Source organism: Clarias gariepinus, chromosome 23, assembly GCF_024256425.1.
Source record: "Clarias gariepinus isolate MV-2021 ecotype Netherlands chromosome 23, CGAR_prim_01v2, whole genome shotgun sequence".
NCBI lineage: Eukaryota > Metazoa > Chordata > Actinopteri > Siluriformes > Clariidae > Clarias > Clarias gariepinus.
The window spans coordinates 19,863,111-19,876,982 of NC_071122.1; the positions used below are offsets into that span (position 1 = coordinate 19,863,111).

Sequence of the window (13,872 nt, forward strand, 5' to 3'; positions counted from 1 at the left end):
GTCCAGATTGACCCTGTTGTTCCATGAGCACGTCAGGGTAAGAAGGGAAGCACATGAAGCGATACACTCATCAAGGAAAGTGCCTACATCCCTCTGGAGACAGCGTTATGATCTGGGGTTGCTTTAGTTGCTCAGGTCTGGACTCAACGACGTTGTGTAGTAATTAAATGAGGTCGACTGATGACCTGAATGTACTGAATGACCAGGTTAACACATCTGTTAACATTTCTTCCCTGACGGCACGGGTGTATTCCTGGACTCAAACTGTGAATTCTGATTTCTGAATTTAAAAAAAGAATAATTAATTAAAATGTGCAAAAAAAAGTTTTGTTTGTTTTTTTTGGTCAGACTTTTTAGAAAGGATAGAATGAGCGTGTTAAAAAAATTCTGCTTTTTGAATTTGAATAATAGCTGGCTTTCAGAATTGTTGTCATGAGAATTAACCAACACTGACATCTATAAAGCTGCGGTATGCAGGAAAGCATCTTAACGCTAACAGTTTAACAAATACTAGTACAGTACAGTATATCCTGTTAAATAAATGAAGAAAACAACACAAGAAACTAACGTGAAGAGAGAGAGAGAGAGAAATCAGATGAGATCTTGGCACATATTCAAAAACTATGTTGTCGTAGTAATGTTTTATAGTACAAATTAAGAGTGCTTCGATCGATCGGCCGCTGATCGAAATCACCCAGTAACACCCAATTTCCGATCATATAAACCGCTACTTTTTATTGTGATGACGCAAAAAATATATCAACATGCCGTCTCCAGTGGAAACACAGTATTACCGTCTTTAAAAAAAAAACACGTCTGACAACAAACCTTATTTAGTGCTTATGAACAACACACTGTGAATAATTTGAATAGGAAATGTTATCCAAAGTGGCACCTGTTAAATCTTGTAACCCAACCCTCACTCAACCACCTACAGTCTCAAAAAGCTTGAGTCTTGAGAGTAAAAGACTAAACCCATTATCAAAAAAATGATCCCGCAGAGAGAAATAAAGAGCGGTTCGCAGCTCTGGCCGAGGCAGCCCGGGTTTCCCTCACCGCTCCGTGCATGCAGGCGACTCTTCAGCGCGACTCCACACACTCCGGATGATAAGAGGAAAAGACTGTCTTTTAAAATTACACAAATTCTGATATGTATAAAGAAATGCCTGCCGTCGCTGCTTACTAATGAGTAGCCGCGATCAGCTCGACAAATACAAAGTGACTGATGTGTGTGTGTTTATTTAAAAAGGTTCCGTTCAGAGTTTCAATTCGTTATTCATTGATGCAGCTTTGTTCAATGTGCTGCGAGTGAGTTTATCAAGACAGTCGCATTTCAGATGAGATTTTCGGCGCGTGTGAGATCCTTGATGCTAGTTAGGGAATGGAACATATTTGCTTCTTAGTCAAGCACAAGCTGTTCTATTGGTTTTAGTTTCTTTATAGTCTACATGAAATAATAAGAGAATGGAGTATGCGGTATAGTGGTTAGCACTGTCATTTTGCACCGCCAGGGTCCGGGTTTGATTCCCGCATGCATGGAGTTTGCATGTTCTCCCTGTGCTTGGTGGGTTTCCTTCTGGTACTCCGGTTTCCTCCCACAGTCCAAAGACGTGTAAATGAGTGTGTGTGTGCCCTTCAATAGATTGGGACCCCGTCCAGGACATACCCTGTCTCGTGTCTTACGTCTCCTGGAATAGACTCTAGGGCCCACGCGATAAAGTGGTGTAGATGATGAAGTGAGTGAGAGTGAGTAGAATATAATGCACATGTTGCCTTTCAAAAGATAAAAGCTTAAAAGGTATGATAATGTTTGTATTTCTCAGATCTTAATTATATAATTATATATGATGAGCTTAGAATTTTTGTTTTTATTTTCTTTTTTCTTTTTGCACCAGCAGTGCAATTTTTTAACCTTAAAAGTCGGTTTAAAAACACACGTTCCAAATTGATACACCCAGTGAGCGTGTATTAAATTAGCAGAAAGTCATTTCCACCAGTTAAAAGCAAAACGAAAGCTTTATTTTTCATCGTAGTAAATCAGGCCTCAGCTTAGTGGAAGGATTTGATCTGCAATATGAACGTCATTTATAAAAGACTCGGTGCATATGTTTGTTTTCCTGCCGGTGCCTGATGCCCAGCCTGCCACTGCTAATCAAATCTGTAAACCTGGACCAGAATCAAATAAGCGCCACACGTTCTGTGTGCAGACCTAACACACCATGTTCTGCAGAATCAGGCCACATTATGCTGTGAGGGATTCACAATCAAAAAATAAACACGAACAAATATGAGAGCAGGAAAGAGGTTATGTTGGACTATAAATACATGCAAGTGTTAAAATAAACAGTCTGAATCTACTGTATGATATTCCTGGAGGATATCACTATAACTACAACACATACACACGAAGCATAAGAAATGGAATTTCATTAATTTCCCTTTAGTTTTTTTGTTGTTTTTTTGGGGATGTCACTGTGGTAACAGACTGGGAAGGTCAGTCGAGATCTGTTTACCCCCAGCCCTAGCTCCTTCTGGAGGATCCCTGGACATCCCTTGGACATCTGTGAAGTATAATCTTTCCATCTGGTCCTGAGTCTAACCTCGGTGCCTGATAACGCTCCAGTGGCATCTCTGTATGTTGCCCAAGCACCTTACCAGGCTCCCCTCTATTTGAAGGAGCAGCGGCTCTCCCCTGACGTTCTTCTCAATCTTCTGAGTAACCCAGCACTCCTCCCTGTGGAACACCTCATTCTCACCATTCTTAATGTACTTTTCTTTTAGATCTAGAGCTTCGTCTATAGAACCTGAGCTCCAACTGCTACCATACCACTCTTTTATTTAAGTTGATGCTCAGGATTTTTTTTCCTCCTTAGTTTAAACCCTCATTTAGACTCCACCCACCAGTCATGTCACCCCTGCTATCGGTCTCTGACTCTGTGTCTCTGAGACACGTAAAACCACCCAACTCTCAAGTTGAGTTCAACTGCACAATTTTCTGGTTGCGTCAGAATTCCCAAATTTATATAACTTTACTAAACACAGTGTTTAATCTTGTATATCAACCAAGCACTGTCAGTGTCAATGCAGTTTATTTATTTTTTTAAAGTGGGCCGGGTGATATTTTCTGTTCATTCTTGTTACAATTTGCGCCGTTCTCTGCAGATCCGATCGGACCAGGATAAAGAGATTGAAATCCGGTACAGCATAACGGGAGCTGGCGCTGATCAGCCACCCAGTGACGTCTACATCATCGATCCCATCAGTGGAAAAATGTCCGTCACCAAACCGCTGGACAGAGAAGACCGAGCTTCCTACCATGTAAGTTGTAAACATCATGTTGTGATACGTCTGGCAAGATATTTTGCTTTCTTTTAATTTTGATTTATTATTCCAAAAGCAGGCGAACACACGCACGCACACACACACACACAGCTTCTGTTACTTTATACAGTATATGAGCAGTTTGACAGAAAAATGCAATAAACACCATTTAAGGTTTTCTTTTTTTATTTATTATGTTAAATTATTTAGAATCTGGCCTGCAAGGTTATATATTTCAAAACATTTAATTAAAAAACACTATACGCTTTCTTTGAGTTTTATGTGGTCCACATTTCTTAGCAAAAGTTGACAAATCCCAAAACAAAGGCAATTGCATTGCTACTTTTTGTCAAGTGATGAGTGAAAGTTGTTTTTAGACAATGTTTAAGACGAGGAAAAGGAAGTTCCCACTGTTATCGCTATTGCAGTTACTCCAGCGTTAATGAGCTGCAGGTGTGCATTGCTTAACAAAATAAATTCTGTGCAATAGGACCTCAATTAAGATGCCAGGCGTATACATAACACAGCTATGTGTGGGATATTGTAGTGTAAGGACTGTTAGTTTTTTTTACATTTTGCTTTTGCCATCTTTAGCACTGGTTTTGTTGCACCTGGCAGTCATGCACTTAAGGTAATATATCCTAAAGAAAGGTAAGCATGGAGATAACGCTACAACACTCAAGAGACGCATGAGTCTCTTGTGTAAAACAGACATGATGTTTGGTACAATAGGGAACCGTCATCATCTACCACTTTCTTCATCTGCTCCCGTCAAAGAGGTTGCCACAGCAGACCATCTGATCTGCACACAACTTGGCACATGTTTTGCACCGGATGCCCTTACTGAGGCAGTCTTCCCATTTTTCTAACTTGGCTTGGAACGGCATCCAGTGGCTGGGAAGTATGGGGTGTGACAACCACCGCTGCCGCCGCCAGCAGGGCTTGAACCCAGATCCTTCGATCCCCAAACCAATAACCTAGAACCTTAGCCACCTGAGCCACCACTCCCAAAGAAGTCTCTGTACCTTTTTAATTAAAAAGGTTCTGTGCTTTTTTTTCCCTTGATCTACGAGTGGTGTTCAAGTCAAACTGGGACTTTTGATTGTGCAGAATAACAGAACACAGTTATGAGACTAAAAACTCTTTCTCTATATAATCCCCTGATATACTAATGCACTTATCCCAGTGTATTACCAGTGCTTGGGCACCATTAAGGTGGAAAGTTTTTCCAGTATGCCGGAGCCATGATCGGACTGCCGGCTGTGTAAAAAATAAATAGTTCTGTTGCGATGTAGTTTTCTAGCTTTCCATTTGCAGATTTGATAATGCAAATGTTTTGCTTTCCCTTTTTCTTCTTATCAAGGTTATCAGGTTTTGTGTCATTTATTTTTAGTGCTTTTCCAATGTGTGAGTGTGATCATTCATCTGATTAGCTGCTCACCCAAGCAAGTTAGTGTAAGTGAAGAAAAACTTAAAAGAGACTGAGCAATCAGACACTACAATAATAATAAATTAAGTTAGTGTGTAATTGAAGTGTATATTTTGGGAATGTTGTATTATTTATTAGTATGATGATCATTTTTATATGATTTTTTTCCAGTAGGACAGGGTTGGATTTTATTATATTTTTATTCTAAAGATAAAGTTATTTTTTTTTACTTAAGTACAGTAGCGAGAGTACAGTAGTTAGTCAAGGAGGATGCCTATATCATCGCCGTGAAATAACCGCCAGGTGGTGCAAAGTGACGTTTACATTCAAAGCAGTTTACAAATATAATTAGAGCTTAAGTCATAAAAAAGTCATATGTATCGCAGAAAAACTACAGTGATGGTAATTTCCACATTCGAGTACTTAATACAACAAACATGAAAAATCAGAACCAGAGCTATTGACATTTACTGCACAATAATGAGTTTAAAAAAATTAGACAGACGATTAAGTTCACTAGCTAACAATTTAATTGAACGAAGAATAAACTGTTATATAGCCCCTGTTTGTATCAGTTTATTGTTATTATTTTCAAAAAAATTTACATTTAAAGACATTCAATTTTAAATCTAGAAAAAAATTGACTTTCAAAATACACCATTAGAATAACTCAAAAAATACCCTCTGAGTGAGATGCAGCGGTAAAACCATTATTCTGCTTGATTACCATCTGTATGTGTAGTTTATAACCTTTACTGCTCATAAACATACACATCTTGGAATTTTATTCTGTAAGCAAAATTACAGTACAACTCCTGGCAAAAAGCATGAAATCACCACTCTTGGAACATGTTCATTCAGTTGTTTAATTGTGTAAAAAAAGAAAATGTAAAAATCAGACATGCCACAAAATTATTCGCATTTAACGTTCCAACCTTCTAGCTTCAGGAAACACTTAAAAAATAAAAAAGAAAGAAAACTGTAGTTAATTGCAACAGTTTTCGCAGATGAAATAGATGAAAATCAATATAGAATCTCTCAATTCTGAGGAAAATATGTATTATAGAATTATAAAATAAAACCACTACAGTACACCACTAGTACTTGGTTGCACCTCCTCTGGCTTTTATAACAGCTGGAATTCTCTGAGGCATGCAATTTAACTATCGACAAACAGTATTCCTCAGTAATCCAGCTCTAGCTTTCCCTTATTGCACTTCCCAGATCTGCTTTGCAGCTTTGCTTGTCATGGACCATTTTCTTTCATTTCCACCACACTGTTGATTTTCAATTGGATTGAGGTTCGGACTATTTGCGGGCCATGCCATCGACATCATATTTCTTACTTGAGGGAAAGTCTAGCCTAAGGCAAGATGCATTAATTATCCTGCACAATGATGTCATCATCACCAAGCATCCCTACAATTGATGGAATGAGAAAAGTGTCCAAAATCTCCATATAAACTTGTGCATTTATTGGAGATGTAATGACTGTCATGCGAGTCCCTATCATTAATGACTGTAAAATTTTGCATGTTTTCTTTAAGTAGAGACTCATGTTCACTACACAATTGAACAATTGAATGAACATTTCCCAAGAGTGGTGATTCCATGCTTTTTGCCAGGGGTTGTATTGTTAAAAAAAAAAAAATAAAATAATAATAATAATAATATACTGGAACTGTATTATTATTATTATGATGATGATAATGATGATGATGATGATGACTATTATTATTATTATTATTATTATAAATACAGACTACTGCCCTCTTGTGGTGTGCAGAGTTATATTTTTCACACACTCCCAGATCGTGCACAGATCTTAACCGATGTCTGTAATCATTCGAGCCGAAGCAGCGATCCATCAGTTTAAGCATCTGCTCTGCATATTCCCTCCACTTGACAGCTCTTCAGCTCAACGCACGACACACTTGTTTTGTTGCTTGGGAAGCAAAATGACCCTAATAAAAGAAACTGAAGGGTGAAAAGACACACAAAAAAGGAGCACATTCGTGAACCGACTGGCTCCATGTCAGTCTTTAGTTTGTAACATTTGCGCTCACCTTTTAAATAATGCGACGCGATAACAAGGCAAAGAAGCCGAGAATTGCTCTGCGAAAGCGGCTTTTTAAGCAGTTAGTCACTTATATGAGGTCTGGTGGCAGCGTGCGGATGATAATAAGAGAGAGGAAGAGGGAGAGAGGGGGTTAGAGATTACTCTTGTTGACTTGTCAGCTGTAATGAGTATGTGTGTCAGACTGTTCTGACTCAGCTGGGAAAACAATAATGGTGTGACCCTGCCCTCGACGTGTCTCAGTGTCTCTCCCGTACTGACACAAATCAAGCTGAGAATGAGCCCTCGGTTACAGTCTAGGATGAAACACAAACACGAGCGCACACACGTACATAAACACGCAAGCCGGATATAAAGAAGGTATTTATGAACTGTTCATGGAGCATTTAAACTGGGAATTGATCCTGCAAGAGCTTTCGAGTTTACAAAAATGGTCCAAATTTACATTTCATTAGGTATACCTTGCTAGTCCTGGTTTGGACGCATTTCTATTTGCCATAGATTCAACAAGGTGCTGGGAACATTCCTCTCAAAAATATTTGGTCTATATTGACATGACCGCATCACGACGTTCCACCACGTCCCAGAGGTGCTCTATTCGAGTGAGATCTGGTGACTGTGGAGGCCATTTGAGTACAGTGAACTCATTGGCTGCGTTCCATTCCGAAGTGTACTTCACAGGGTGCTCCCTACAATACCACCTGCTCCGTTTGCAGGGGATATCGCTGTAGGGGACGTTTTTCATTCCCTTTTCCGGTGACGTGAACACCTGTTGTGCCCCAACATGGCGGAACACCGCAGTGTGCTCTGCAGGGAATTTCAGGCCGATTGGAACGCACCTATCGTCATGTTGATCATTTAAGCTCTGCGGCATGGCGCGTTATCCTGTGGTCATAAATGGATGGACATGCTCAGCATTAATACTCGGCTCGGCTGTGGCGTTTAAACCTAGGGTCATCACCACCAGCCTGAACTATTGATACAAAGGTGGAAAGTAATGAATTACATTTACTCGCATTACTGTAATTGAGAAGATTTTTTTGTGTACTTCTACTTTTTAAAGTAGTTTTTAAAATCTGTAATTTTACTTTTACCTTAAGTATGTTTTGTTTAAAGTATTGTACTTCAGTACATTTTAAATCATATTCACTACTGAGTAAAAAATAAATGATTAAAAATGAGAAATAATAAAAAATAATACAACAGGGAAGGAAAAAAATTGCACCACGGAAACCACTGCACTGATTGATTGATGGACGGGAAGAACAAACGCGCTAAATTCACAAGAACGATAACGACGGACAAAACAGATGCCAGTGATACAGACACAGCTGAAATTCTTTTAAAGCAAACCCCTGGCCATATTTAAGCGACCACTTTGATTTCAAGCTCAACAAAGGCAACAGATTTATTATGGAAGGGTGTTCCATCCCCTATTCCACCCCCGCTGGTAAAAAAAAAGGAACTTAGTAACTTTTACTCTGAGTAATTTTTTATGAGCTACTTTTTACTTTTACTTGAGTAGATTTTTATAGGGGTAACTTTACTTGTACTTTAGTAAAAGTTCACTAAAGTAACAGTACTTTTACTTGAGTACAAAATTTTATTACTCTTTCCACCTCTGGATACAAGGCTGGATGAACCCATGCTCTTATTTTGTTTACGCCAGTTTCTGACCATCAGCAGAAATCAAGATTTATCAGACCAGGCCACATTTTTCCAGTCTTCCATTGTTCAATTTTGGTGAGCTCATGTGAATTACTGCCTCAGTTTCCTGTTCTTAACAGCACCCGATCTGGTCTTCTGCTGGTGTAGCCCATCTTCTTCAAGGTTCAACATGTTATGCGTTTAGAGATGTTCTTCAACAGTTGTAACAGGATGGTATTTGAGTTACTGTTGCCTTTCTATCAGCTCGAACCAGACTGAATGTTCTCCTCTGAACCCTGGCATCTACAAGGCATTTTCACTGGCACTGTGAACATTCTCTGTACACCCTAGAGATGGTTGAGTGAAAATTCAAGTAGATCAGCAGTTTCAAAAATACTCACACCAGCCCGTCTGGCATTAACAACCATTCCACGTTCAAAGTCACTAAAATCACATTTTTCTCATCCTGATGAGCAGATGATCTTCACCATGTCTACACGCCTAAAGGCATTAAGTTGCTGCCATGTGATTGGCTAATTGGATATTTGCGCTAACCTACAATTAAACAGATGTACTTTATTTACTGAACGTTTCATCTTAATGTCTCGAGTCGATAAACGAAGACGGTCAGACCACGAGGTCAGTCTGGGATTCATGCTGTACTGTAAGAGAAATGGGAATTTGGACCGAAAAATTCTTGAACATGATGTAAATTGAACAAACATTCCAAACACACACACACTGAGCGTATAAACAGTCTTGTTCTGACGCTGGCGGGCACAACTTAAAATGACTAGCGCCGCATTTGCTATCTGCTAAAGTGCCAGAAGTGTTTTTGGAAGTGACTGCAGGAATTTTACTGAAATGAGGTCTCGGTGAGATCAGGCTTCAGCTTCAGGGTTGACTTGAGCAGCTTGTCTCTCTCTCTCTCTCTCTCTCTCTCTCTCATGCTTTTAGGAAACCATAAGCTGTACCGAAAGCCCTTCTTTTATAAATGACCAAAGATTACGTGAATAATTTCGCCATTATCGAGACCGAACACGGGAGGAAAATTTGCATCCTGCGTCGCCACTGCTGCTGTAAACACTTGTAAATAAGTGTTGTTGATTTTTTCTTTTTTTGAGCCAGAAGAGTTAAAGTACTCGAGGGTGAGTCAAAAATGATCCGCACGCTGACTGTAGAATTTATTTTAATTAACTTTTAGAAAAGACAAATAAATAACTTTCGTGCTTTTCAATACACTTTGTACATCAGTTAACAAGCTCTGGTGTTCCATCATTGAAAATGTTCATGGTTGAGCTGCGAGCCACGATGCACGGCTGTCTTCACTTCTTCATCAGAAGTGGATCTTCGTCCTTGTAGGGCTGCTTTCAGGGGATCAAACAGGTGATTTAATCCGAAGTTTAGACATCAGCACTTCAATAAGCATCTCACTGTAACGAGCACAAGGCGCCTTTCACCTCCAGAGTCCCGGTTCGATTTCTGGCCAGGCTCAATTCCTATTCCTGTGTGCATGGAGTTTTCTCCGTGTTTGGTGGGTTTCCTCTGGGTACTTCGGTTTCCTCCCACAGTTCAAAGACCTGCAGATTAAGCTTATTGGCGTTGACGAATTGCCAGTAGTGTGTAAGTGAGTGTATGCCTGTGTGCCCTGCAATGAATTAGCACCCTGTCCAGGGTATACCCTCCCTCGTGGTCTCCTGGGAAAGACTCCAGGCACCCCCCCCCCCCATTAACCCCGCCCCTCCCCCCCATTAACCCCGCCCCCCGACCCTGAATACAGGATAAAGGGGTAATGACGACGAGCGAGTGATCCTGTTGTTGATTATCTTCCAGTAACAGCATGACCCGACAGAGGTGGGTGGTGTCCCTCGGTCTGAGAAACGATGCATGTGATTTCTACAGTAGAATGCGCTCACTCTGTTTCTCTCCTGCTGGAGGATTTTACACTAAACCCCCCAACACGCACACGCGCACACACACACACACACACACACACACACACACACACACACACACACACACACACACACACGCTGTCCCTGATCTTCTGTCCAGCATATTAATGATAGCATAAAGTCACGCACTGGGGGTCCAGAGATTAAAGATACACAGATCAGATCACATCACATCACATCAGATCAACACACTTGCATGTGTCAGACACATACACACACACACACACACACACACACAGCATTCTCTCCATGTCTGATCACTGCTGAGTTCCTATTATGATGTCTTTGGCAATGTGTCTGTGTGTGTCTCTGTCTCTTTCTGTATCTTTCTCTGTTTGTCAACCTGTATGTTTGATGTCTCTCTGTCTCTCTCTGTCTCTCTCTCACTCGTTATCTTTCTGGGTCTCTCTCTTTCTCTCTGACTCTCTCTTTTTATGTTCATCTTTTTATATGTTTTGTCTCTCCATCTGTCTTCCATTCTCTCTGTCTCACTTTCACTGTTTGTCCACCTGTATGCTTTATGTCTATCTGTCTCTCCTTCTCTCTCTTGCTCTGTTTGTCTTTCTGGGTCTCTCCCTTTTTTTCTGGCTCTTTCTTTTTATGTCCATCTTTTTGTATGTTTTGTCTCTCTATCTGTCTTTGTCTTTTTCTCTTTCTTTTATTCTTTCTGTCTCACTTTCACTTTGACAGCTGTATGTTTTATGTGTCTCTCTCTATCACTGTCTCTTATACTCTGTCTGTTTTCATCTCTCTCTCTGGCTCTTTCTCTGTCCTGTATGTCCATCTGTATGTTTTGTCTCTCTATCTCTTTCTCTCTGTCTCACTTTCACATTCTCTCTGTCTCTTTCCCTGCACGTCCATCAGTATGTTGTACTGTATGCGACTCTCTATTCTTCCCTTTCTCCTTCCTTCTCTGTCTTTGTCACTGTCTGTCCTCATGCGCTCTCTCTCTCTCTCTCTCTCTCTCTCTCTCTCTCTCTCTCTCTCTCTGTATGTCCGTCCATCAGAATGTTGTATGGCTCCCTATTTTTTTCTTTCTCTCAGGCTTTTTTACTGTCTTTGTTTTTATTCTCTCTCTCTCTCTCTCTCTCTCTCTCTCACTCTGTGAATGTTTTCTCTGACACACAATAGTACGAGTAGAGCGATGCGTATATGCTGTACCAAGCAAGATGCTTTCAGGATCCAGACTAAAATAAATGACTGCGAAATAAACTGTGTGTAAGTGTGCGTGTGTGTGTGTGTGTGTGTGTGTGTCATTCTGCTCCTTTCCACTCTCTGACAGCCTCACACACTGCATGCCGAGACATTCCTAATAGAATCAGAAATTAAAGAGCATCACATGCCGTCAAAATGAAGGCACACACACACACACACACACACACACTGTCACGTTGTACCAACAGGAGATTGTTTTATAATGAATTTGCAGATCCGGCATTAGAATTAGACGGTGGTGTTTATAAATGAGATGGTATAGACATGGCATAGAGGTGTATTCAACCGCATCTCACTCCTTTCTGCAGCTGAGAGCTCACGCGGTGGACGTCAACGGGAACCAGATGGAACCTCCGATCGATCTGTACATTTACGTGATCGACATGAACGACAACAGACCCGAGTTCCAGAACCAGGTCTATAACGGATCTGTTCCCGAAGTCTCCAAACCAGGTACGGGACAATCATGATGATGATGATGATGATGATGATACTTTATATTGATCAGGATGTGGACAGAGCCAGTGTTGGTGATGTCATATGTGTGTGTGTGTGTGTGTGTGTGCTGAGACTGAGAGAGATAATGGTGATGAGGGTAATGATTATGGTAATGCATTGCATTAAGATTCTTTAAAATAACATTATTTACTTCATTAGTTAACATTAGCAATCTATAAACATCAACGTGAATAAAGTGATGTCCTGATTGCTGTTTGTTTATTACAACAAATAACATCTTTAGTGCTCTGTGACAGACAGGTCAACACAACAAAAGTTTGATTGCAGCACGCTTCTGACTCTTGATAACTTATTGAAATCTAATGCATTAGGAGCCTTGAAAAGGGACATGGTTGAGGGGAAGAAAAAACAAGACCATGTGACTCAAACCGGGTCAGTCGTCCAGTTACGTCAGGGGATTTTATTCAGTGTCGTGTTGAGGTTTTGAGTGTCGAGCGTCCTGTAGATTAACATTTGTAATAAATAACTTTCAATAATATTTATTATAGCGCATCATGTCCTGTTTCATGAGCGGTATGGTGCCCTGTGGTATTCCTCTTGACCTCAGCAGTGTTTTTAGCTTTATTATAGATTTGATTTCGGGAATATCACCGTCTCCAGTTTACTATTAGCTGCCATTATAGCGGCAGAAAAACTGTTAGTCAACCGCTGGAATCCTCCTCATACAGTACAATGGACAGATGAGCGTGAGCTTTGTACTTGTTGGACATTATACAGTATCAATGGAACTTTCAGCTTCTCGTATACATGGATCTAGTATGAAAACTTTGAGTTTATGTTGTGTTATTTTATTATTATTATTGCTTATTGCTATTATTTTATTATCATTGCTTATTATTTATTTATTTACCTGTTTTTATTAATCTATTATTATTATTATTTTTTTATTGTTTATTTTTATTTTTGATTTAGTTCTTCCTTTTTCGTATTTCATCTCTTATTATAGAGCATATATTCTGGTCTTTTTGAAATCTACCATGGTTGTGTTGGGTGCGTTTGGGTTGGTTTGGGTGGTTGCTGTTTCTTTTTGTTTGTGTTTGTTTTGTATTGTTTTTTTCTACTTCATCTAGAAAAAGAAAAATGCAATAAACAGTTGTTTACAAAAAAAAGAAATGTTTCTAGGTCAGTGAAGTGCACTAACATTTCTTTAACCCAACATTGTACTGACATATTATTTGCCCTCTTCCGTATTTTGGCGCTGGAAGACTGACCCAGAAGTACGTATAAGTCACATGGTATCGATTTTTTTTCCCTTCCAATGTCCCGATTTGTTCTTTTCCTTTAATGGATATTATTTTTTTCTTTCTTTAACAGAATGTTTTTCGTACCTATTTTCTTAGCCCATGTCCCTAAAGATCTGCAGGTGTAGATATTAAAAGCTGTTTCAGACTTTAGCCTTAGTTGTCTTTCCATTGTTTATCATGGGGCTTAAATTGTGCTCATTGACGGTATGAACATTGGTTAATGCATGTGATTTATTATTATTATTATTATTATTATTATTATTATTATTAATTCAAATTCTAATTTTATTTGTCACATACACAGTCATACACAGTACGATATGCACTGAAATGCTTACACGACCGCCAGTGACCTCAAAAATTTTATATAATATTTAACAAGAAGAAATAACGAGAATTATAAAAATAGAAAAGAGGCAATAAATAAATAAATATTTAACTATAAGAAGATTTAACACAATATAC

At 39.5% G+C, this 13,872-nt stretch overlaps 1 protein-coding gene across 1 annotated transcript in view; it reads left to right on the forward strand.

The window, feature by feature from the left end:
• cdh4 (cadherin 4, type 1, R-cadherin (retinal)) overlaps positions 1–13,872 on the forward strand; it is a 266,054-nt gene that overhangs the window by 191,040 nt on the left and 61,142 nt on the right. The window contains exons 6-7 of the mRNA XM_053483828.1: positions 3,163–3,318; positions 11,953–12,097. Of these exons, the coding sequence (XP_053339803.1) occupies positions 3,163–3,318; positions 11,953–12,097 (301 nt within the window). The remainder of the gene's footprint in view (positions 1–3,162; positions 3,319–11,952; positions 12,098–13,872) is intronic.